This window comes from Anomaloglossus baeobatrachus, chromosome 9 (assembly GCF_048569485.1).
Source record: "Anomaloglossus baeobatrachus isolate aAnoBae1 chromosome 9, aAnoBae1.hap1, whole genome shotgun sequence".
In the NCBI taxonomy this organism is placed as follows: domain Eukaryota; kingdom Metazoa; phylum Chordata; class Amphibia; order Anura; family Aromobatidae; genus Anomaloglossus; species Anomaloglossus baeobatrachus.
Genome location: NC_134361.1, coordinates 16,580,253 through 16,604,444, shown reverse-complemented (window position 1 = coordinate 16,604,444; position 24,192 = coordinate 16,580,253). Strand labels below are relative to the sequence as shown.

Genomic DNA, 24,192 nt, shown 5'->3' with positions numbered 1-24,192 from the left:
CCTTCTGATCTGTCCGGTGTTCTCATCTTCTGATCTGTCTGGTGTTCTCATCTTCTGATCTGTCCGGTGTTCTCATCTTCTGATCTCTCCGGTGTTCTCATCTTCTGATCTGTCCGGTGTTCTCCCTTCTGATCTGTCCGGTGTTCTCATCTTCTGATCTGTTCGGTGTTCTCATCTTCTGATCTCTCCGGTGTTCTCGCCTTCTGATCTGTCCGGTGTTCTCGCCTTCTGATCTCTCCTGTGTTCTCACCTTCTGATCTGTCCGGTGTTCTCACCTTCTGATCTCTCCGGTGTTCTCATCTTCTGATCTGTCCGGTGTTCTCATCTTCTGATCTGTCCGGTGTTCTCGCCTTCTGATCTGTCCGGTGTTCTCGCCTTCTGATCTGTCCGGTGTTCTCATCTTCTGATCTGTCCGGTGTTCTCACCTTCTGATCTGTCCGGTGTTCTCATCTTCTGATCTGTCCGGTGTTCTCATCTTCTGATCTGTCCGGTGTTCTCATCTTCTGATCTGTCCGGTGTTCTCATCTTCTGATCTCTCCGGTGTTCTCACCTTCTGATCTGTCCGGTGTTCTCACCTTCTGATCTCTCCGGTGTTCTCATCTTCTGATCTCTCCGGTGTTCTCACCTTCTGATCTGTCCGGTGTTCTCTCCTTCTGATCTGGCCGGTGTTCTCCCTTCTGATCTCTCCGGTGTTCTCACCTTCTGATCTGTCCGGTGTTCTCACCTTCTGATCTGTCCGTTGTTCTCTCCTTCTGATCTGTCCGGTGTTCTCCCTTCTGATCTCTCCGGTGTTCTCACCTTCTGATCTGTCCGGTGTTCTCAACTTCTTATCTGTCCGGTGTTCTCTCCTTCTGATCTCTCCGGTGTTCTCACCTTCTGATCTGTCCAGTGTTCTCACCTTCTGATCTGTCCGGTGTTCTCACCTTCTGATCTGTCCGGTGTTCTCATCTTCTGATCTGTCCGGTGTTCTCCCTTTTGATCTGTCCGGTGTTCTCGCCTTCTGATCTGTCCGGTGTTCTCACCTTCTGATCTGTCCGGTGTTCTCACCTTCTGATCTCTCCGGTGTTCTCATCTTCTGATCTGTCCGGTGTTCTCCCTTCTGATCTGTCCGGTGTTCTCATCTTCTGATCTGTTCGGTGTTCTCATCTTCTGATCTCTCCGGTGTTCTCGCCTTCTGATCTGTCCGGTGTTCTCGCCTTCTGATCTCTCCGGTGTTCTCACCTTCTGATCTGTCCGGTGTTCTCACCTTCTGATCTCTCCGGTGTTCTCATCTTCTGATCTGTCCGGTGTTCTCATCTTCTGATCTGTCCGGTGTTCTCATCTTCTGATCTGTCCGATGTTCTCATCTTCTGATCTGTCCGGTGTTCTCATCTTCTGATCTGTCCGGTATTCTCATCTTCTGATCTGTCCGGTGTTCTCATCTTCTGATCTGTCCGGTGTTCTCATCTTCTGATCTGTCCGGTGTTCTCACCTTCTGATCTGTCCGGTGTTCTCATCTTCTGATCTGTCTGGTGTTCTCATCTTCTGATCTGTCCGGTGTTCTCACCTTCTGATCTCTCCGGTGTTCTCATCTTCTGATCTGTCCGGTGTTCTCCCTTCTGATCTGTCCGGTGTTCTCATCTTCTGATCTGTTCGGTGTTCTCATCTTCTGATCTCTCCGGTGTTCTCGCCTTCTGATCTGTCCGGTGTTCTCGCCTTCTGATCTCTCCGGTGTTCTCACCTTCTGATCTGTCCGGTGTTCTCACCTTCTGATCTCTCCGGTGTTCTCATCTTCTGATCTGTCCGGTGTTCTCATCTTCTGATCTGTCCGGTGTTCTCGCCTTCTGATCTGTCCGGTGTTCTCGCCTTCTGATCTGTCCGGTGTTCTCATCTTCTGATCTGTCCGGTGTTCTCACCTTCTGATCTGTCCGGTGTTCTCACCTTCTGATCTGTCCGGTGTTCTCATCTTCTGATCTGTCCGGTGTTCTCACCTTCTGATCTCTCCGGTGTTCTCACCTTCTGATCTGTCCGGTGTTCTCACCTTCTGATCTCTCCGGTGTTCTCATCTTCTGATCTCTCCGGTGTTCTCACCTTCTGATCTGTCCGGTGTTCTCTCCTTCTGATCTGGCCGGTGTTCTCCCTTCTGATCTCTCCGGTGTTCTCACCTTCTGATCTGTCCGGTGTTCTCACCTTCTGATCTGTCCGTTGTTCTCTCCTTCTGATCTGTCCGGTGTTCTCCCTTCTGATCTCTCCGGTGTTCTCACCTTCTGATCTGTCCGGTGTTCTCACCTTCTTATCTGTCCGGTGTTCTCTCCTTCTGATCTCTCCGGTGTTCTCACCTTCTGATCTGTCCAGTGTTCTCACCTTCTGATCTGTCCGGTGTTCTCACCTTCTGATCTGTCCGGTGTTCTCTCCTTCTGATCTGTCCGGTGTCTGCCTTCTTATCTGTCCGGTGTTCTCATCTTTTGATCTGTCCGGTGTTCTCATCTTCTGATCTGTCCGGTGTTCTCGCCTTCTGATCTGTCTGGTGTTCTCATCTTCTGATCTGTCCGGTGTTCTCACCTTCTGATCTCTCCGGTGTTCTCATCTTCTGATCTGTCCGGTGTTCTCACCTTCTGATCTCTCCGGTGTTCTCATCTTCTGATCTGTCCGGTGTTCTCATCTTCTGATCTGTCCGGTGTTCTCGCCTTCTGATCTGTCCGGTGTTCTCATCTTCTGATCTGTCCGGTGTTCTCATCTTCTGATCTGTCCGGTGTTCTCGCCTTCTGATCTCTCCGGTGTTCTCACCTTCTGATCTGTCCGGTGTTCTCACCTTCTGATCTGTCCAGTGTTCTCACCTTCTGATCTGTCCGGTGTTCTCTCCTTCTGATCTGTCCGGTGTCTGCCTTCTTATCTGTCCGGTGTTCTCATCTTCTGATCTGTCCGGTGTTCTCATCTTCTGATCTGTCCGGTGTTCTCGCCTTCTGATCTGTCTGGTGTTCTCATCTTCTGATCTGTCCGGTGTTCTCACCTTCTGATCTCTCCGGAGTTCTCATCTTCTGATCTGTCCGGTGTTCTCACCTTCTGATCTCTCCGGTGTTCTCATCTTCTGATCTGTCCGGTGTTCTCATCTTCTGATCTGTCCGGTGTTCTCGCCTTCTGATCTGTCCGGTGTTCTCATCTTCTGATCTGTCCGGTGTTCTCATCTTCTGATCTGTCCGGTGTTCTCGCCTTCTGATCTCTCCGGTGTTCTCACCTTCTGATCTGTCCGGTGTTCTCTCCTTCTGATCTGGCCGGTGTTCTCCCTTCTGATCTCTCCGGTGTTCTCACCTTCTGATCTGTCCGGTGTTCTCACCTTCTGATCTGTCCGTTGTTCTCTCCTTCTGATCTGTCCGGTGTCTGCCTTCTTATCTGTCCGGTGTTCTCATCTTCTGATCTGTCCGGTGTTCTCATCTTCTGATCTGTCCGGTGTTCTCGCCTTCTGATCTGTCTGGTGTTCTCATCTTCTGATCTGTCCGGTGTTCTCACCTTCTGATCTCTCCGGTGTTCTCATCTTCTGATCTGTCCGGTGTTCTCACCTTCTAATCTCTCCGGTGTTCTCACCTTCTGATCTGTCCGGTGTTCTCTCCTTCTGATCTGTCCGGTGTTCTCACCTTTTTATCTGTCCGGTGTTCTCTCCTTCTGATCTCTCCGGTGTTCTCACCTTCTGATCTGTCCAGTGTTCTCACCTTCTGATCTGTCCAGTGTTCTCACCTTCTGATCTGTCCGGTGTTCTCTCCTTCTGATCTGTCCGGTGTTCTCTCCTTCTGATCTGTCCGGTGTTCTCACCTTCTGATCTGTCTGGTGTTCTCTCCTTCTGATCTGTCCGGTGTTCTCTCCTTCTGATCTGTCCGGTGTTCTCGCCTTCTGATCTGTCCGGTGTTCTCACCTTCTGATCTGTCCGGTGTTCTCTCCTTCTGATCTGTCCGGTGTTCTCTCCTTCTGATCTGTCCGGTGTTCTCGCCTTCTGATCTGTCCGGTGTTCTCATCTTCTGATCTGTCCGGTGTTCTCATCTTCTGATCTGTTCGGTGTTCTCATCTTCTGATCTGTCCGGTGTTCTCATCTTCTGATCTGTCCGGTGTTCTCGCTGTCTGATCTGTCCGGTGTTCTCATCTTCTGATCTGTCCAGTGTTCTCACCTTCTGATCTGTCCGGTGTTCTCCCTTCTGATCTGTCCGGTGTTCTCATCTTCTGATCTGTCCGGTGTTCTCATCTTCTGATCTGTCCGGTGTTCTCCCTTCTGATCTGTCCGGTGTTCTCACCTTCTTATCTGTCCGGTGTTCTCATCTTCTGATCTGTTCTGTGTTCTCCCTTCTGATCTCTTCGGTGTTCTCACCTTCTGATCTCTCCGGTGTTCTCATCTTCTGATCTGTCCGGTGTTCTCATCTTCTGATCTCTCCGGTGTCCTCACCTTCTTATCTGTCCGGTGTTCTCACCTTCTTATCTGTCCGGTGTCCTCACCTTCTGATCTCTCCGGTGTTCTCACCTTCTGATCTGTCCGGTGTTCTCCCTTCTGATCTCTCCGGTGTTCTCACCTTCTGATCTGTCCGGTGTTCTCATCTTCTGATCTCTTCGGTGTTCTCATCTTCTGATTTCTTCGGTGTTCTCATCTTCTGATCTCTCCGGTGTTCTCACCTTCTGATCTCTTCGGTGTTCTCATCTTCTGATCTGTCCGGTGTTCTCATCTTCTGATCTGTCCGGTGTCTGCCTTCTTATCTGTCCGGTGTTCTCATCTTCTGATCTGTCCGGTGTTCTCACCTTCTGATCTGTCCGGTGTTCTCCCTTCTGATCTGTCTGGTGTTCTCATCTTCTGATCTGTCCGGTGTTCTCATCTTCTGATCTCTTCGGTGTTCTCATCTTCTGATCTGTCCGGTGTTCTCATCTTCTGATCTGTCCGGTGTTCTCGCCTTCTGATCTCTTCGGTGTTCTCATCTTCTGATCTGTTCGGTGTTCTCACCTTCTGATCTCTCCGGTGTTCTCACCTTCTGATCTGTCCAGTGTTCTCCCTTCTGATCTCTCCGGTGTCCATACCTTCTTATCTGTCCGGAGTTCTCCCTTCTGATCTGTCCGGTGTGCTCCCTTCTGATCTCTCCGGTGTTCTCACTTTCTGATCTGTCTGGTGTTCTCATCTTCTGATCTGTCCGGTGTTCTCATCTTCTGATCTGTCCGGTGTTCTCATCTTCTGATCTGTCCGGTGTTCTCATCTTCTGATCTCTCCGGTGTTCTCATCTTCTTATCTGTCCGGTGTTCTCATCTTCTGATCTGTCCGGTGTTCTCATCTTCTGATCTGTCCGGTGTTCTCATCTTCTGATCTCTCCGGTGTTCTCGCCTTCTGATCTCTCCGGTGTTCTCATCTTCTGATCTGTCCGGTGTTCTCATCTTCTGATCTGTCCGGTGTTCTCATCTTCTGATCTGTCCGGTGTTCTCGCCTTCTTATCTGTCCGGTGTTCTCGCCTTCTTATCTGTCCGGTGTTCTCATCTTCTGATCTCTCCGGTGTTCTCATCTTCTGATCTGTCCGGTGTGTTGTGTGGTAAGAGATATCCAGATTTTTACATTCTCATTATATTTTACAGTCGCCAGAGTTTTTGGGATTTTTTACACTTTATGATCCTATATGCCCTTCATACATTTGTGTCTACAGACGCTCTCCAGGGTGGTGCGGGGCCAGTGTCATCTTCTTTGCCGTTTGCTCCACAGTCCTGAAATTCCTCCATTTGGCAGCAGCAGCTGGGTCATTGGTCACAGCCCATTACCGAGGCCAGTGGACGCCCAGTGTGACCCCGTCCAGCACCACACCCGCACAACACTACTATATCAACGTCACCAACATCGAGTAACACCCAGAAATCACAGCCTTCATAGGTGTCAGACGCAGCACAGGAGCCAGCCAACTCCCTCCAAAGCCACGTGATCTGTGGGGTGCAGGGAGTTATATCTGAGGTCACGTGATCTGTAGGGTGCAGGGGGGTTATGTCTGAGGTCATGTTCTCCTTGGGGTGCTGTTACCTCCCCCCCTTTATAATATAAGAAAATTCCATTCCAGAAATCTGCAGTTAATTTCCATTTCCCGCACCGTTTGCATTGATCTATTCACAGCGTATGCGTAAAGAACAGACAAAACTGCGCTAATTTAATAACCGCCATTACATCGCAGCTCCAAACTCTTGTTATTTCCTGCTCGGAGGACAAAGGAAACCAATCCCAGCCCAAACTCCAGATCCTAATCTCAAGAAAAATAAAGTCTCGAGATCTTCACCTCTGATATAATAAAGTGCAGAGTCTTGAACCTCTTCATGTTATATATCGCCCGCGTGCGGCGGCGGTGAACGTGGGATCCTGTGCCGCTGTCTTATTGATTCTCTTTAGAATCACTTACGTTTGAAGAGAAACAGCAGCGACATCTACAAGATCCCACAACCGCTTGTAATGACCTCGTGGTGACGCTGCAGCCGCTCGTAATGGCCTCGTCGTGACGCTGCAGCCGCTCGTAATGGCCTCGTCGTGACGCTGCAGCCGCTCGTAATGGCCTCGTCGTGACACTGCAGCCACTCATAATCCAAAAACATACAGATAGGGAATTTAGATTGTGAGCCCCAATGTGGACAGTGTTCGTGATGTATGTAAAGCGCTGCGGAATATGTTAGTGCTATATAAAAATAAAGATTTATTTATTTATTTATAATAACCCCATGGTGATGCTGCAGCCGTTCATAATGGCCCCGTGATGATTCTGCAGCTGCGCTTAATGACCTCATGTTGATGCTGCAGTCGCTCGTAATGGCCTTGTGGTGACGCTGCAGTCATTCATAATGGCCCCGTGGTGAGGCCGCAGCCGCTCATAATAGCACCGTGGTGATGCTGCAGCCGCTCGTAATGGCCTTGTGGTGATGCCACAGCCGCTTGTAATGACCTCATGGTGACGCTGCAGTCATTCATAATGGCACTGTAGTGATGCCGCAGCCGCTCATAATGGCCTCGTGGTGACACCGTAGCCGCTCATAATGGCCCCGTGGTGATGCTGCAGCCGCGCGTAATGACCTCATGTTGATGCTGCATACGCTCGTAATGGCCTTGCGGTGACGCTGCAGCCGCTCATAATAGCTTCGTAGTGACACTGCAGCCGCTCATAATGGCCTCGTCGTGACGACACTGACTATTGTAATTCTTGTCTCATGTTTGCAGATCATCCTGCAGTCGATGCACAAGTATAAGCCCCGGGTCCATGTCATAGTCCAGGACTCGCGCTTTGACCTGTCTCAGATCCAGTCGTTACCGGCAGACGGTGTGAAGACATTTTCATTCAAAGAAACGGAATTCACCACAGTGACAGCGTATCAGAACCAGCAGGTGGGGGCGCCATTGTGCCATATGGGCAGCGGGGAACAGTCTGCAGGGTTAGAGAGGACAACAACTCCCAGAATGCCTGCAAAATAGAAAACTAAGGAAGACCCAGCACCATAAAGAGTAAAAATACCTCAATCATCAATCAGAAAACAAACAGTGTAGCACATATTCTTAACCATATGTCCATATTACTGATTTATGAAGTATCATTTTCTCCATAGATAACCAAGCTGAAAATTGACAGAAATCCATTTGCAAAAGGATTCAGAGACCCAGGAAGGAACAGGTAATGACAACTATAATACTGCCCCTAATATGCAAGAATATACTGCTATAATACTGCCCCCTATATACAAGAAAATAACTACTATAATACTGCCCCCTATGTACAAGAATATAACTACTATAATACTGCCCCCTATGTACAAGAATATAATTACTATAATACTGCCCCTATGTACAAAAATATAACTACTATAATACTGCACCTATGTACAAGAATATAACTACTGTAATACTGCCCCTATATACAAGAATATAACTACTATAATACTGCTCCTATATACAGGAGTATAACTACTATAATACTGCCCCTATATACAAGAATATAACTACTATAATACTGCCCCTATGTACAAGAATATAACTACTATAATACTGCTCCTATGTACAAGAATATAACTACTATAATACTGCTCCTATGTACAAGAATATAACTACTATAATACTGCTCCTATGTACAAGAATATAACTACTATAATACTGCTCCTATGTACAAGAATATAACTATTATAATACTACACCTATGTACAAGAATCTAACTACTATAATACTGCTCCTATGTACAAGAATATAACTACTATAATACTGCACCTATGTACAAGAATATAACTACTATAATACTGCCCCTATGTACAAGAATATAACTACTATAATACTACACCTATGTACAAGAATCTAACTACTATAATACTGCTCCTATGTACAAGAATATAACTACTATAATACTGCACCTATGTACAAGAATATAACTACTATAATACTGCCCCTATGTACAAGAATATAACTACTATAATACTGCCCCTAATATGCAAGAAAATACTGCTATAATACTGCCCCCTATATACAAGAATATAACTACTATAATACTGCCCCTATGTACAAGAATATAATTACTATAATACTGCCCCTATATACAAGAATATAACTACTATAATACTGCACCTATGTACAAGAATATAACTACTATAATACTGCCCCTATGTACAAGAATATAACTACTATAATACTGGACCTATGTACAAGAATATAACTACTATAATACTGCCCCTATATACAAGAATATAACTACTATAATACTGCACCTATGTACAAGAATATAACTACTATAATACTGCCCCTATGTACAAGAATATAACTACTATAATACTGCCCCTATATACAAGAATATAACTACTATAATACTGCACCTATGTACAAGAATATAACTACTATAATACTGCTCCTATGTACAAGAATATAACTACTATAATACTGCTCCTATGTACAAGAATATAACTACTATATTACTGCCCCCTATGTACAGGAATATAACTACTATAATACTGCTCCTATGTACAAGAATATAACTACTATAATACTGCTCCTATGTACAAGAATATAACTACTATATTACTGCCCCCTATGTACAGGAATATAACTACTATAATACTGCCCCTATGTACAAGAATGTAACTACTATAATACTGCCCCTATGTACAAGAATACAACTACTATAACACTGCCCCTATGCACAAGAATATAACTACTATAATACTGCCCCCTATGTACAAGAATATAATTACTATAATACTGCCCCTATGTACAAGAATATAACTACTATAATACTGCCCCTATGTACAAGAATATAACTACTATAATACTGCCCCTATGTACAAGAATATAACTACTATAATACTGCCCCTATGTACAAGAATATAACTACTATAATACTGACCCTATGTACAAGAATATAACTACTATAATACTGCTCCTATGTACAAGAATATAACTACTATAATACTGCCCCCTATGTACAAGAATATAATTACTATAATACTGCCCCTATGTACAAGAATATAACTACTATAATACTGCCCCTATGTACAAGAATATAACTACTATAATACTGCCCCTATGTAGAAGAATATAACTACTATAATACTGCCCCTATGTACAAGAATATAACTACTATAATACTGACCCTATGTACAAGAATATAACTACTATAATACTGCTCCTATGTACAAGAATATAACTACTATAATACTGCCCCCTATGTACAAGAATATAATTACTATAATACTGCCCCTATGCACAAGAATATAACTACTATAATACTGCCCCCTATGTACAAGAATATAATTACTATAATACTGCCCCTATGTACAAGAATATAACTACTATAATACTGCCCCTATGTACAAGAATATAACTACTATAATACTGACCCTATGTACAAGAATATAACTACTATAATACTGCCCCTATGTACAAGAATATAACTACTATAATACTGCCCCTATGTACAAGAATATAACTACTATAATACTGACCCTATGTACAAGAATATAACTACTATAATACTGCTCCTATGTACAAGAATATAACTACTATAATACTGCTCCTATGTACAGGAATATAACTACTATAATACTGTCCCTATGTACAAGAATATAACTACTATAATACTGCCCCTATGTACAAGACTATAACTACTATAATACTGCTCCTATGTACAAGAATATAACTACTATAATACTGCCCCTATGTACAAGACTATAACTACTATAATACTGTCCCTATGTACAAGAATATAACTACTATAATACTGCCCCCTATGTACAAGAATATAATTACTATAATACTGCCCCTATGCACAAGAATATAACTACTATAATACTGCCCCCTATGTACAAGAATATAATTACTATAATACTGCCCCTATGTACAAGAATATAACTACTATAATACTGCCCCTATGTACAAGAATATAACTACTATAATACTGACCCTATGTACAAGAATATAACTACTATAATACTGCCCCTATGTACAAGAATATAACTACTATAATACTGCCCCTATGTACAAGAATATAACTACTATAATACTGACCCTATGTACAAGAATATAACTACTATAATACTGCTCCTATGTACAAGAATATAACTACTATAATACTGCTCCTATGTACAAGAATATAACTACTATAATACTGCCCCCTATGTACAAGAATATAACTACTATAATACTGCTCCTATGTATAAGAATATAACTACTATAATATTGCCCCTATGTACAAGAATATAACTACTATAATACTGTCCCTATGTACAAGAATATAACAACTATAATACTGCCCATATGTACAAGAATATAACTACTATAATACTGCCCCTATGTACAATAATATAACTATTATAATACTGCCCCTATATAGAAGAATATAACTACTATAATACTGCCCCAATGTACAAGAATACAGCTACTATAACACTGCCCCTATGCACAAGAATATAACTACTATAATACTGCTCCTATGTACAAGAATATAACTACTATATTACTGCCCCCTATGTACAGGAATATAACTACTATAATACTGCCCCTATGTACAAGAATGTAACTACTATAATACTGCTCCTATGTACAAGAATATAACTACTATAATACTGCCCCTATGTACAAGAATATAACTACTATAATACTGCTCCAATGTACAAGAATATAACTACTATAATACTGCTCCTATGTACAAGAATATAACTACTATAATACTGCCCCCCATGTACAAGAATATAACTACTATAATACTGCCCCCTATGTACAAGAATATAATTACTATAATACTGCCCCCTATGTACAAGAATATAATTACTATAATACTGCCCCTATGTACAAGAATATAACTACTATAATACTGCTCCTATGTACAAGAATATAACTACTATAATACTGCCGCTATGTACAAGACTATAACTACTATAATACTGCTCCTATGTACAAGAATATAACTACTATAATACTGCCCCCTATGTACAAGAATATAACTACTATAATACTGCCCCCTATGTACAAGAATATAACTACTATAATACTGCCCCCTATGTACAAGAATATAACTACTATAATACTGCCCCCTATGTACAAGAATATAACTACTATAATACTGCCCCTATATACAAGAATATAACTACTATAATATTGCCCCTATGTACAAGAATATAACTACTATAATACCGTCCCTATGTACAAGAATATAACAACTATAATACTGCCCCTATGTACAAGAATATAACTACTATAACACTGCCCTCATCTTCCCAGACGTGTCGTGGCCTTCGCTGATGATGTGACCTCTGTGTTTTAGGGGCGTTCTGGATGGGCTTCTTGAGAACTACCCCTGGAGATCTCTTTCTCTGGAGTGTAAGGCGTTTGGTGCGGACACAGCTGGTGAGAGGTTTTGCAGGTTCTCGCTGAGGTCACGTTATGAGGTGTCAGTGATTTGGGGAACATGGATTGTGTATTATGGCCGCTGCTCGGGGATTTGTCAGACATCAGTTGCTGACGATCGTGGCTCTGTCCTGAGCTCTCTCTAGTGCGGACAGGAGAGACAGCGTTACCTCTGCAGCATGGCAGACGCGCGGGAGGCACCGAGGCACCGAGGCCGGTCACATCCACTGATTCCGACACGTGCACACTCTAATACAATCAGCCTAAAGAGGCGCAATCATAAAAGAGCTATTTAGCCATTTAAGAGCTCGACACAACACATTTACCCTGCACTGATGTTACCATATGCGCAATGTCAGTCGTGGTGGAGTATGGTGCAGTATGGTGCTGTATGGTGGAGTATGGTGGAGTATGGTGCTGTACGGTGGAGTATGGTGGAGTATGGTGCTGTATGGTGGAGTATGGTGGAGTATGGTGGAGTATGGTAGAGTATGGTGCTGTATGGTGGAGTATGGTGGAGTATGGTGGAGTATGGTGGAGTATGGTGCTGTATGGTGGAATATGGTGGAGTATGGTAGAGTATGGTGCTGTATGGTGGAGTATGGTGGAGTATGGTGGAGTATGGTGCTGTATGGTGGAATATGGTGGAGTATGGTGGAGTATGGTGGAGTATGGTGGAATATGGTGGAGTATGGTGCTGTATGGTGCTGTATGGTGGAGTATGGTGCTGTATGGTGCTGTACGGTGCTGTATGGTGGAGTATGGTGGAGTATGGTGGAGTATGGTGGAGTACGGTGCTGTATGGTGGAGTATGGTGCTGTATGGTGCTGTACGGTGCTGTATGGTGGAGTATGGTGCTGTATGGTGCTGTATGGTGGAGTATGGTGCTGTATGGTGCTGTATGGTGGAGTATGGTGCTGTATGGTGGAGTATGGTACTGTATGGTGGAGTATGGTGCTGTATGGTGGAGTATGGTGCTGTATGGTGGAGTATGGTGGAGTATGGTGCTGTATGGTGGAGTATGGTGCTGTATGGTGGAGTATGGTGCTGTATGGTGCTGTATGGTGGAGTATGGTGCTGTATGGTGGAGTATGGTGGAGTATGGTGCTGTATGGTGGAGTATGGTGGAGTATGGTGCTGTATGGTGGAGTATGGTGCTGTATGGTGGAGTATGGTGCTGTATGGTGCTGTATGGTGGAGTATGGTGCTGTATGGTGGAGTATGGTGGAGTATGGTGCTGTATGGTGGAATATGGTGGAGTATGGTGGAGTATGGTGCTGTATGGTGGAGTATGGTGCTGTATGGTGGAGTATGGTGCTGTACGGTAGAGTATGGTGGAGTATGGTGGAGTATGGTGCTGTATGGTGGAGTATGGTGGAGTATGGTGCTGTATGGTGGAGTATGGTGCTGTATGGTGGAGTATGGTGCTGTATGGTGGAGTATGGTGGAGTATGGTGGAGTATGGTGCTGTATGGTGGAGTATGGTGGAGTATGGTGGAGTATGGTGCTGTATGGTGGAGTATGGTGCTGTATGGTGGAATATGGTGGAGTATGGTGGAGTATGGTGCTGTATGGTGGAGTATGGTGCTGTATGGTGGAATATGGTGGAGTATGGTGGAGTATGGTGCTGTATGGTGGAGTATGGTGCTGTATGGTGGAGTATGGTGCTGTACGGTGGAGTATGGTGGAGTATGGTGGAGTATGGTGCTGTATGGTGGAGTATGGTGGAGTATGGTGCTGTATGGTGGAGTATGGTGGAGTATGGTGCTGTATGGTGGAGTATGGTGGAGTATGGTGCTGTATGGTGGAGTATGGTGGAGTATGGTGCTGTATGGTGGAGTATGGTGGAGTATGGTGCTGTATGGTGGAGTATGGTGGAGTATGGTGCTGTATGGTGGAGTATGGTGCTGTATGGTGGAGTATGGTGGAGTATGGTGGAGTATGGTGCTGTATGGTGGAGTATGGTGGAGTATGGTGGAGTATGGTGCTGTATGGTGGAGTATGGTGCTGTATGGTGGAGTATGGTGGAGTATGGTGGAGTATGGTGCTGTATGGTGGAGTATGGTGGAGTATGGTGCTGTATGGTGGAGTATGGTGGAGTATGGTGGAGTATGGTGCTGTATGGTGGAGTATGGTGGAGTATGGTGGAGTATGGTGCTGTATGGTGGAGTATGGTGGAGTATGGTGCTGTATGGTGGAGGATGGTGGAGTATGGTGCTGTATGGTGGAGTATGGTGGAGTATGGTGGAGTATGGTGCTGTATGGTGGAGTATGGTGGAGTATGGTGCTGTATGGTGGAGTATGGTGGAGTATGGTGGAGTATGGTGCTGTATGGTGGAGTATGGTGGAGTATGGTGCTGTATGGTGGAGTATGGTGCTGTATGGTGGAGTATGGTGCTGTATGGTGGAGTATGGTGGAGTATGGTGCTGTATGGTGGAGTATGGTGCTGTATGGTGGAGTATGGTGGAGTATGGTGGAGTATGGTGCTGTATGGTGGAGTATGGTGGAGTATGGTGGAGTATGGTGCTGTATGGTGGAGTATGGTGGAGTATGGTGCTGTATGGTGGAGTATGGTGCTGTATGGTGCTGTATGGTGGAGTATGGTGGAGTATGGTGCTGTATGGTGGAGTATGGTGGAGTATGGTGCTGTATGGTGGAGTATGATGCTGTATGGTGGAGTATGGTGCTGTATGGTGGAGTATGGTGGAGTACGGTGCTGTATGGTGGAGTACGGTGCTGTATGGTGGAGTACGGTGCTGTATGGTGGAGTACGGTGGAGTATGGTGGAGTATGGTGGAGTATGGTGGAGTATGGTGGAGTATGGTGCTGTATGGTGGAGTATGGTGCTGTATGGTGGAGTATGGTGCTGTATGGTGGAGTATGGTGGAGTACGGTGCTGTATGGTGGAGTACGGTGGAGTATGGTGGAGTATGGTGGAGTATGGTGGAGTACGGTGCTGTATGGTGGAGTATGGTGCTGTATGGTGGAGTATGGTGCTGTATGGTGGAGTATGGTGGAGTATGGTGCTGTATGGTGGAGTATGGTGCTGTATGGTGGAGTATGGTGCTGTATGGTGGAGTATGGTGCTGTATGGTGGAGTATGGTGGAGTATGGTTGAGTATGGTGCTGTATGGTGGAGTATGGTGCTGTATGGTGGAGTATGGTGCTGTATGGTGGAGTATGGTGCTGTATGGTGGAGTATGGTGCTGTATGGTGGAGTATGGTGGAGTATGGTGGAGTATGGTGCTGTATGGTGGAGTATGGTGCTGTATGGTGGAGTATGGTGCTGTATGGTGGAGTATGGTGCTGTATGGTGCTGTATGGTGCTGTATGGTGGAGTATGGTGCTGTATGGTGGAGTATGGTGCTGTATGGTGGAGTACGGTGCTGTATGGTGGAGTATGGTGCTGTATGGTGCTGTATGGTGGAGTACGGTGCTGTATGGTGGAGTATGGTGCTGTATGGTGGAGTATGGTGCTGTATGGTGGAGTACGGTGCTGTATGGTGGAGTATGGTGCTGTATGGTGCTGTATGGTGCTGTATGGTGGAGTACGGTGCTGTATGGTGGAGTTTGGTGCTGTATGGTGGAGTACAGTGCTGTATGGTGGAGTATGGTGCTGTATGGTGGAGTATGGTGCTGTATGGTGGAGTATGGTGGAGTACGGTGCTGTATGGTGGAGTACGGTGCTGTATGGTGGAGTACGGTGCTGTATGGTGCTGTATGGTGGAGTATGGTGCTGTATGGTGGAGTACGGTGCTGTATGGTGCTGTATGGTGGAGTATGGTGCTGTATGGTGGAGTATGGTGCTGTATGGTGGAGTATGGTGGAGTATGGTGCTGTATGGTGGAGTACGGTGCTGTATGGTGGAGTATGGTGCTGTATGGTGCTGTATGGTGGAGTATGGTGCTGTATGGTGGAGTATGGTGCTGTATGGTGGAGTACGGTGCTGTATGGTGGAGTATGGTGCTGTATGGTGCTGTATGGTGGAGTATGGTGCTGTATGGTGCTGTATGGTGGAGTATGGTGCTGTATGGTGGAGTATGGTGGAGTATGGTGCTGTATGGTGCTGTATGGTGGAGTATGGTGCTGTATGGTGGAGTACGGTGCTGTGTGGTGGAGTATGGTGCTGTATGGTGGAGTATGGTGCTGTATGGTGCTGTATGGTGGAGTATGGTGCTGTATGGTGGAGTATGGTGGAGTATGGTGCTGTATGGTGCTGTATGGTGGAGTATGGTGCTGTATGGTGGAGTACGGTGCTGTGTGGTGGAGTATGGTGCTGTATGGTGGAGTATGGTGCTGTATGGTGCTGTATGGTGCTGTATGGTGGAGTATGGTGGAGTATGGTGCTGTATGGTGGAGTATGGTGCTGTATGGTGCTGTATGGTGGAGTATGGTGCTGTATGGTGGAGTATGGTGCTGTATGGTGGAGTACGGTGCTGTGTGGTGGAGTATGGTGCTGTATGGTGGAGTATGGTGGAGTATGGTGCTGTATGGTGGAGTACGGTGCTGTGTGGTGGAGTATGGTGCTGTATGGTGGAGTATGGTGCTGTATGGTGGAGTACGGTGCTGTGTGGTGGAGTATGGTGCTGTATGGTGGAGTATGGTGGAGTACGGTGCTGTATGGTGGAGTATAGTGCTGTATGGTGGAGTACGGTGCTGTATGGTGGAGTATGGTGCTGTATGGTGGAGTACGGTGCTGTGTGGTGGAGTATGGTGCTGTATGGTGGAGTATGGTGCTGTATGGTGGAGTATGGTGCTGTATGGTGGAGTATGGTGGAGTATGGTGCTGTATGGTGGAGTATGGTGCTGTATGGTGGAGTATGGTGCTGTATGGTGGAGTATGGTGGAGTACGATGCTGTATGGTGGAGTATAGTGCTGTATGGTGGAGTATGGTGCTGTATGGTGGAGTATGGTGCTGTATGGTGGAGTATGGTGGAGTATGGTGCTGTATGGTGGAGTATGGTGGAGTATGGTGCAGTATGGTGCTGTATGGTGGAGTATGGTGCTGTATGGTGGAGTACGGTGCTGTATGGTGCTGTATGGTGCTGTATGGTGGAGTATGGTGGAGTATGGTACTGTATGGTGGAGTATGGTGCTGTATGGTGGAGTATGGTGCTGTATGGTGCTGTATGGTGCTGTATGGTGGAGTATGGTGGAGTATGGTGCTGTATGGTGGAGTATGGTGCTGTATGGTGGAGTATGGTGCTGTATGGTGGAGTATGGTGCTGTATGGTGGAGTATGGTGCTGTATGGTGCTGTATGGTGGAGTATGGTGGAGTATGGTGCTGTATGGTGGAGTATGGTGCTGTATGGTGCTGTATGGTGGAGTATAGTGCTGTATGGTGCTGTATGGTGCTGTATGGTGGAGTATGGTGCTGTATGGTGCTGTATGGTGCTGTATGGTGGAGTATAGTGCTGTATGGTGGAGTATGGTGCTGTATGGTGCTGTATGGTGCTGTATGGTGGAGTATGGTGCTGTATGGTGCTGTATGGTGCTGTATGGTGGAGTATAGTGCTGTATGGTGGAGTATGGTGCTGTATGGTGCTGTATGGTGCTGTATGGTGGAGTATAGTGCTGTATGGTGGAGTATGGTGCTGTATGGTGCTGTATGGTGGAGTATGGTGCTGTATGGTGGAGTATGGTGCTGTATGGTGCTGTATGGTGCTGTATGGTGGAGTATAGTGCTGTATGGTGGAGTATAGTGCTGTATGGTGGAGTATGGTGCTGTATGGTACTGTATGGTGGAGTATGGTGCTGTATGGTGGAGTATGGTGGAGTACGGTGGAGTACGGTGCAGTATGGTCCTGTACGGTGGAGTGTGCCGGTTACTTTTGGTGGATTTTCTGCACTTATGTCTATATAAATATTCAGGAGTTGTTACTGCTCGTCGTTTCCTCTTCTCCGCCACTGATAATCCAGACCCGATCCCGTTGTTTTCTGCGGGGTGGATCCCATTCATCACATCGGTCTCTTTATGGAGCCGGATCTGGATTTGTCAGGTTGCATTTTTCTATCAGTCGCCATTTTGCAGTAGAAAACGTTGGATGAGAACAACCGTACTCCACCGTACAGCACCATACTCCACCATACAGCACCGTACTCCACCATACAGCACCATACTCCACCATACAGCACCGTACTCCACCATACAGCACCATACTCCACCATACAGCACCGTACTCCACCATACAGTACCATACTCCACCATACAGCACCGTACTCCACCATACAGCACCGTACTCCACCATACAGTACCATACTCCATCATACAGCACCGTACTCCACCATACAGCACCGTACTCCACCATACAGCACCGTACAGCACCGTACTCCACCATACAGCACCGTACTCCATCATACAGCACCGTACTCCACCATACAGCACCATACTCCACCATACAGCACCGTACTCCACCATACAGCACGGTACTCCACCATACAGCACCGTACTCCATCATACAGCACCATACTCCACCATACAGCACCGTACTCCACCATACAGCACCATACTCCACCATACAGTACCGTACAGCACCATACTCCACCATACAGCACCATACAGCACCATACTCCACCATACAGCACCATACAGCACCATACTCCACCATACAGTACCGTACAGCACCGTACTCCACCATACAGCACCGTACTCCACCATACAGCACCGTACTCCACCATACAGCACCATACTCCACCATACTCCACCATACAGCACCGTACTCCACCATACAGCACCATACAGCACCGTACTCCACCATACAGCACCATACAGCACCATACTCCACCATACAGTACCGTACAGCACCGTACTCCACCATACAGCACCGTACTCCAATGTACAGCACCGTACAGCACCATACAGCACCATACAGCACCGTACTCCACCATACAGCACCGTACTCCAATGTACAGCACCGTACTCCACCATACAGCACCATACAGCACCATACAGCACCGTACTCCATCATACAGCACTGCACAGCACCGTACTCCACCATAAAGCACCGTACGCCACCATACAGCACTGTACTCCACCGTACAACACTGTACTCCAATGTACAGCACCGTACTCCAATGTACAGCACCGTACTCCAATGTACAGCACGGTACTCCAATGTACAGCACCGTACTCCAATGTACAGCACGGTACTCCAATGTACAGCACCGTACTCCAATGTACAGCACCGTACTCCACCATACAGCACCGTACTCCACCATACAGCACCGTACTCCACCATACAGCACCGTACAGCACCGTATTCCACCGTACAGCACCGTACTCCACCATACAACACCATACTCCACCATACAGCACCGTACTCCACCATACAGCACCGTACTCCACCATACAGCACCGTACTCCACCATACAGCACCGTACTCCACCATACAGCACCGTACTCCACCATACAGCACCGTACTCCACCATACAGAAAATTACAGCACCGTACTCCAACGTACAGCGATGAGAACAGAAACCGAATTGACATCAGACGAGGAACAAGAAAACTGATTGTGCTGCCGCAGATAAACAGGAACAGTGCCCTTAGGGGTTTTCCATGAATGCAGTTTTTAACCCCATCAGCTGATCTACATAGCATTAATACAGTCATCTTTGCCCCCGACTCCGGACTCCGCCGCGGCTCCAGACTTTGTAAGGGTTTGCATTGGTGACATTACGATTAAAGCGCTCGTGACCCCTGCAGCCAATCACAGGACCACTGCAGCCAATCACAGGACCACTGCAGCCAATCACAGGACTCCATTTGTCTGATGACATGGACGGCACAAACGGCGGAACACAGGGGGATCGTTTTGGCCTTTTTTTGGGGGGGGGGGTTAAGCTGTAATCACATAATGAATATTGATGATGACGATGAGGAGCATGATTGCTACAGATATCAGTAATGATTGATATAGTTACTGATGATTATTGAGGATATCTGATGATTTCTGTTATTGGTGATTATTGATGACTTCTGATAATTCCTGTTATTGATCATTCCTGTTATTGATTATTAATGATTATTGATTATTCCTGTAATTGATTATTGCTGATTATAGATGATTATTGCTGATTATCGATGATTGCTGTTATTGATTATTGCTGATTATAGATGATTATTGCTGATTATCGATGATTGCTGTTATTGATTATTGCTGATTATTGCTGATTATTGTTGATTATTGATTATTGATGATTATTGATGATTGCTGATTGATGTTTGTCCTCTCTCTGTACAGGAGGAAGCTCCGGTTCTTCTCCGCTCACATCCAGCGGGGGCGCTCCGTCCCCTCTCCTGTCGCCATCTTGTTCTCCTCCTGCGTTTCACCTTCCCGCCGGGAGCCTCCACTGCTCGGACACCTATCTCCACAACATGGGCGCCCCCTTCTGCTACAGAATCTGCCCCAGCGGCTTCCTCAGACCCCGATCTTTGCTGGATAAGCCTGCGGCGGCTCCGGGGGGGCACATACTTTCTCCTCTCATGGTGGACGTGCCTTTCTTGTCTACATTTGGTATCTCCAGACACAATAAACTGGAAACGTTGAAGGGCCCCAGCGCCCCCGGAGCGGCGGCCTCCAGCCCCATGTTGTACGGGATTCCCACATCTGGGACCATTTTCCCTCTCGCCCAGGAAGCCCTGAACTGCTCCTTGCACCCGCCCTACGGCCTCTACGGCTACAACTTCTCGGTGCCGTCACATCTCATCACCGCGGCCGGGAACATAAAGATGACTGACACTTGTCCCAGCTCCTTCCGAGACGTCCGGGCCGGAGCCTCGCGCTGGACGCCCTCATCTGTCAATCATTGCCTGTAATGGCCGCTCGCGGGGGATGATGAGAATGTGGATAATTATTTAATGTCAGATAAGGAGCTGGACGATGCCAGGACCCTCGCGAGGAGCAGTCCGGGGACGTCAGGCGTTCTGCTCAGTGCCGCCCCGCTCCGCCGCCCCGCTCCGCCGCCCCGCTCCACCGCCCCGCTCCACCGCCCCGCTCCACCGCCCCGCCGGACAGACGTGCAGACTTCTGCAGTTTATATGATTATTCTTGCTTCGTCCGTTTCGTTATTCTGGATTCTCTGAATTTTCGCTCTCAGCTGAAAGTAATAAATGGTGACTCGCCAGATACAAGAACCCGTCCACCACCTCCTGTGCGCAACATCAGCGGCAGCGGCATGTCCGGCCCAACATCCGGACTGGGATAATCAGTCCCAGTGCTCCAGTGCCGCCTGGATCTGATTGTAATGTATCATTAGTGACCTCGGACCCCCGTGCTGCCCCCAATCCAGAATATTCTGTGGTTTTCTGAGCCCGGGTCACACACACAGGACAGTATGACAGCTACAGCTCTGTATTCATGGACCAGATAAAGAAATCCTGCCACAGCGAAAACTTCACTGCACATGGCGGTATTATGGCCTCATGCACATGGCGGTATTATATCCTCATGCACATGGCGGTATTATGGCCTCATGCACATGGCGGTATTATATCCTCATGCACATGGCGGTATTATATCCTCATGCACATGACGGTATTATAGACTCATGCACATGGCAGTATTATATCCTCATGCACATGACGGTATTATATCCTCATGCACATGACGGTATTATAGCCTCATGCACATGGCGGTATTATGGCCTCATGCACATGGCGGTATTATAGCCTCATGCACATGGCGGTATTATGGCCTCATGCACATGACGGTATAATGGTCTCATGCATATGGCGATATAATGGCTGGCCTCATGCATATGGCAGTATTATGACCTCATGCATATGGCAGTACTATGGCCTCATGCACATGGCGGTATTATGGCGTCAAACAAATTACAGTATTGTAGCCTCCAGCACATAGCGATATGATAGCATCATGCATTGGCAGTATGATAGCGTCATGCACATGGCGGTATTATAGCCTCATGCACATGGCGGTATTATGGCGTCATACATATGGCACATGGCAATATTATGGCCTTATGAATGTGGTAGTATTAGGGCCTCGTATACTTGGCGGTAGTATGGTCCTGTATGACTTCCAAGGTGTATTTAGCTGTACTAGAGCAGCTCCAGACTTCTGTGAGTTCCCTCTCTACCTCCTATAACTCTGGTTTTGCATTTAGGCTTGCTTCATTGGCTGCGATATTGTGAGATGTTCTTCCTTTGTGGCACACTGCAGAGCACCATATGGCAGCACATGGAGCCCATCCCCCTCCATAATACAGAGCTGAAGAGCTGACGGGGGCTCCACATACACTGGACCCGTGGCTGCAGCACATAATGCTGAATATGATGGGAGGATCAGCTGCATCCATGAGTATAATGTACCGCTATATACAGGGTGTCATAACCCGCATTGTATCCGCCTCTGCCCAAACATCACCTAGGATGGGCTGTACACCCTGTATTGGGTATATTTGGGGTAGATACACCCTGTATTGGGTATATTTGGGGTAGATACACCCTATATTGGGTATATTTGGGGTAGATACACCCTGTATTGGGTATATTTGGGGTAGATACACCCTGTATTGGGTATATTTGGGGTAGAGACACCCTATATTGGGTATATTTGGGGTAGATACACCCTGTATTGGGTATATTTGGGGTAGATACACCCTGTATTGGGTATATTTGGGGTAGATACACCTTGTATTGGGTATATTTCGGGTAGATACACCCTGTATTGGGTATATTTGGGCTAGATACACCCTGTATTGGGTATATTTGGGGTAGATACACCTTGTATTGGGTATATTTCGGGTAGATACACCCTGTATTGGGTATATTTGGGCTAGATACACCCTGTATTGGGTATATTTGGGGTAGATACACCCTGTATTGGGTATATTTGGGGTAGATACACCTTGTATTGGGTATATTTGGGCTAGATACACCCTGTATTGGGTATATTTGGGGTTGATACACCCTGTATTGGGTATATTTGGGGTAGATACACCTTATATACCCACTACAGTTAGTACAATCTTTACCAACAATTAAGGCAATTGGTAGACGTGGGATTTTTTGTTGGGCTCTTGGCATTTTGGGGCAATTCCTTGCAGTCCAGGAGCTTATTTATCCTGGTTTTGGGCCTGGACACCTTTGGGTGGGGAATATGTGTCCGGTATCACACGCGTCTGTCAGTCAAGGAGCAGAAAACTCCTTTTTCTCAGAAACCACAAAATTCTCAAACCTCAAATTCAGAAAAACTCCTGCAGCCACTAATTAGCCGAGGACATTATGGCGGAATGTTCCGGAATCTTTCATCGTCACTTACAGAAACATGTTGTTGTAATAAAGGTCAGTGAGGGAAAGCGTCCGATGTCTGATCTCCTGCTGAACTTTCCACCGTGAATGTTTACAAATGGCAGCTGCCGGGTGATACTTTCAGTGGCAAAGAGCCGGCACTGTTTGTCCCCTTTTTGAGCGGTTTAAGGACAATATGCAGAATTGACGTTCCGGCTCTGGGGTCTGTGACGTTCCGGCTCTGGGGTCTGTGACGTTCCGGCTCTGGGGTCTGTGACGTTCCGGCTCTGGGGTCTGTGACGTTCCAGCTCTGGGGTCTGTGACGTTCCAGCTCTGGGGTCTGTGACCTTCCGGCTCTGGGGTCTGTGACCTTCCGGCTCTGGGGTCTGTGACCTTCCGGCTCTGGGGTCTGTGACCTTCCGGCTCTGGGGTCTGTGACGATCCGGCTCTCGGGTCTGTGACGATCCGGCTCTCGGGTCTGTGACCTTCCGGCTCTCGGGTCTGTGACCTTCCGGCTCTCGGGTCTGTGACCTTCCGGCTCTCGGGTCTGTGACCTTCCGACTCTCGGGTCTGTGACCTTCCGACTCTCGGGTCTGTGACGTTACAGCTCTTTCGTCTGTGACATTCTGGCTCCAGGGCCTGTAATTTTCCAGCTCTCTGGTCTGTGATGTTCCAGATCTCGGGTCCTTGACATTGTGGCTCTCGAGTCCTTGACGTTCCAGCTCTTGGGTATGTGACATTCTGGCTCTCGAGTCTGTGACGTTCCAGCTCTTGGGTATGTGACATTCTGGCTCTCGAGTCTGTGACGTTCCGGCTCTCGAGTCTGTGATGTTCCAGATCTTGGGTCCGTAACTTTGTGACTCTTAAGTCTTTGAAATTTCGGCTCTGAGGTACGTGATGTTTCTAGCTCTCTGGTCTGTGATGTTTTGTCTCTTGGGTCTGTGGCATTTCAGCTCTCAGATCCATGATGTTCCAGCTGTTGGATCCGTGACATTCTGACTCTACGTTTTAGATCTCGGATATGTGGCATTCCGGTTCTCAGGTGACGTTTCGGCTCTTGGGTAAGTGGTGGTCTGGCTCTCGGGTCTGTGATATTCCG

At 46.7% G+C, this 24,192-nt stretch overlaps 1 protein-coding gene across 2 annotated transcripts in view; it reads left to right on the top strand.

The window, feature by feature from the left end:
- The window catches only part of TBX22 (T-box transcription factor 22), a 35,357-nt gene extending 14,500 nt beyond the window's left edge, over positions 1-20,857 (top strand). For both annotated transcript variants that reach the window (XM_075322384.1, XM_075322383.1), the window contains exons 5-8: positions 7,181-7,345; positions 7,564-7,628; positions 11,754-11,836; positions 20,083-20,857. In XM_075322384.1, coding sequence (XP_075178499.1) covers positions 7,181-7,345; positions 7,564-7,628; positions 11,754-11,836; positions 20,083-20,657 — 888 coding nt within the window. In that variant the 3' untranslated portion in view covers positions 20,658-20,857. The remainder of the gene's footprint in view (positions 1-7,180; positions 7,346-7,563; positions 7,629-11,753; positions 11,837-20,082) is intronic.
- The last annotated feature ends 3,335 nt before the right edge of the window (positions 20,858-24,192 follow it).